At 45.9% G+C, this 2,072-nt stretch overlaps 1 protein-coding gene across 1 annotated transcript; it reads right to left on the bottom strand.

Moving 5' to 3' along the window:
* Positions 1–866: 866 nt before the first annotated feature.
* CCR7 (C-C motif chemokine receptor 7) lies at positions 867–1,829 on the bottom strand. Its single transcript, XM_014519426.1, has one exon. The coding sequence runs from the start codon at positions 1,812–1,814 to the stop codon at positions 867–869; it is 948 nt and encodes a 315-aa protein (XP_014374912.1). The 5' UTR covers positions 1,815–1,829.
* Between the last annotated feature and the right edge of the window lie 243 nt (positions 1,830–2,072).

Here is a 2,072-nt window from a genome sequence, read left to right as displayed (position 1 = left end):
CACCAGCAGCTTGCCTACCCGGGGATAGTCAGGACATTTTAATCTGCGTTGGTTAAAACACACTAAACCCTGTGTGGATGCTCTTATTTGGAATTAAACTACCCCAAATGAAGACCTCTCTAATTCACTTCTAAAGAGAGGTGACTGTCTCTAAAATGCTCAAGCCCTACAGATTATATGGGCCCTCCTAAATGGGATCCCAGTATCTTGCCACAAGCAGGAGTGATTTGGAAGTTGTTTTCCCAATGACCTTACTTTAGCTTTTTTTCAGTTGAATGGGTCGTTACCATACTTTGTATATTTAAAAAAAATGTGTGTGTGTGTAAATTATACATAATACTTCGATAAGAATGGGAAAGGGGGTGGGGAAACAGAGTTGAGAGTTGCATGCTAGATATAGCTTATCATGTAATTGTGCTCAAAACATATCTTGATGAAGCTTGTGGTGCCATTATTTGGCAAAAGTCAGTCTGATTCAATTTAGCATTTGAAGTAAGGGAGTATTCCTGGGAGCTCAGCTCTAACACAAGAACTTCATTTGCTCAAGTGTTTGTGGTGGTTTTTTTCAGGATTATGTTTTTTTCAAGTTTTTGTAATGAGAAAATGGTAGAGTAGAGTAGAAGGAAAATGGAGTCTTATTGTTATAAGACATATTACAGCCAAGTCTTATTGCTGTCCAGCTTAATTGTCCATTATAAAAGTCTCTGCTCATTTTTCACCAGTGCTGATATCCAGAAATTTGGGGAAGTTTGTACAGTTATCTGGGCAAGCCAGAGGCTGGTTCTGCTTAGTCAGTAGTTCATGATGGCTCCATTTGATAGGAAAACATCAGGTTTAGCCCAGTCCAAGTGGGAGCAGAATGCACCTCATGGTGAGAAAGTGGTGGTTGTTTCTGTCTCCATGGCGATGGAGAACCTCTTGTTTTCCCTGCAGGTTGACAGCTGCCAGAGCCTCTCTTGGCTTAGGCAGCCCAGCTCCTTGAGAAGCCTGAAGAGGTCATTGCGGAACTTGACACCGATGAAAGCATAGAGGAAAGGGTTGAGGCAACAGCGGAAGCAAGCCAAGGTGTAGGTTACATCATCTGCCACATCGAGCTGCTTGCTCTTCTCGCACATGCTGTCTGTGTGGTTGAAGGACGAGATGGTCTTGGCCAGCATAACACCATTGTAGGGCAGCTGGAAGACAACGAACACTATCACCACAGCAATGATGACCTTGATGGCTTTATTCTTCTCAAAGTTCCGGGCCTGGAGTAAAGTCTTGATGATGACGAAGTAACAGAAGGACATGACCACCAGAGGCACCAGGAAGCCAAAGACCATCTGGGACACTTTGATGCCGGTGTCAAACTGTTGCAAATCAAAAGCAACAATGGAGCAGCGAGGAAGAGAGTTCTCTGAGTCTTGTACGCCACTGTGGACTAGCTCTGGGATGGAGAGGATAAAGGCCAGGATCCAGATAAGGATGCAGGTGATTTTGCTGACTAAGATCATCTGGGGGCGGAGGCGGTGGGCAGAGGCAGCCTGGACAATGGCAAAGTACCTATCAATGCTGATGGACAGCAGCAGGAGCATCCCGCTAAAGAAGCTCATCCTGCAGATGCAGTAGACTGTTTTGCAGGCAAACTCCCCAAAAATCCAGTGTTTGGCTGCACTAGTGGCCCAGAAGGGGAGGGTCAAGAGGAAGAGGATGTCTGCCAAGGCCAGGTTTAGTAAGTAGACATCTGTCATGGTCTTGAGCCTCTTGAAATAGACATAGGTCAGCATTACCAGCCCATTCCCCAGCAGGCCTGTGAAGCAGATGATGGAGTACATGACTGGGAGGAAGGCAGCACGGAAGCTCCGGACCTCAGCCTTCTCGCACATAATCTCATAATTTTTGTAGTCAACCGTGGTGTTGAAGTCATAGTCATCAGTGACATTGTTGCCTGTGCAGAACTAGAATAGGAAGGAAACAAGCATGCTCAGACCCTGATCCTGTATTGAGGTAGGTTCCCCACCCACTCCCACCAATCCTGCATCCATGCAGAGCTCCCTACAGGAGTTCCCTCACCTTGGAGCATAGTATGTAAT

This window comes from Alligator sinensis, unplaced genomic scaffold, assembly GCF_000455745.1.
Source record: "Alligator sinensis unplaced genomic scaffold, ASM45574v1 scaffold886_1, whole genome shotgun sequence".
In the NCBI taxonomy this organism is placed as follows: Eukaryota; Metazoa; Chordata; order Crocodylia; family Alligatoridae; genus Alligator; species Alligator sinensis.
The sequence above is the reverse complement of the archived record's forward strand: the minus strand, read 5'-3'. Positions and strand labels throughout refer to the sequence as shown.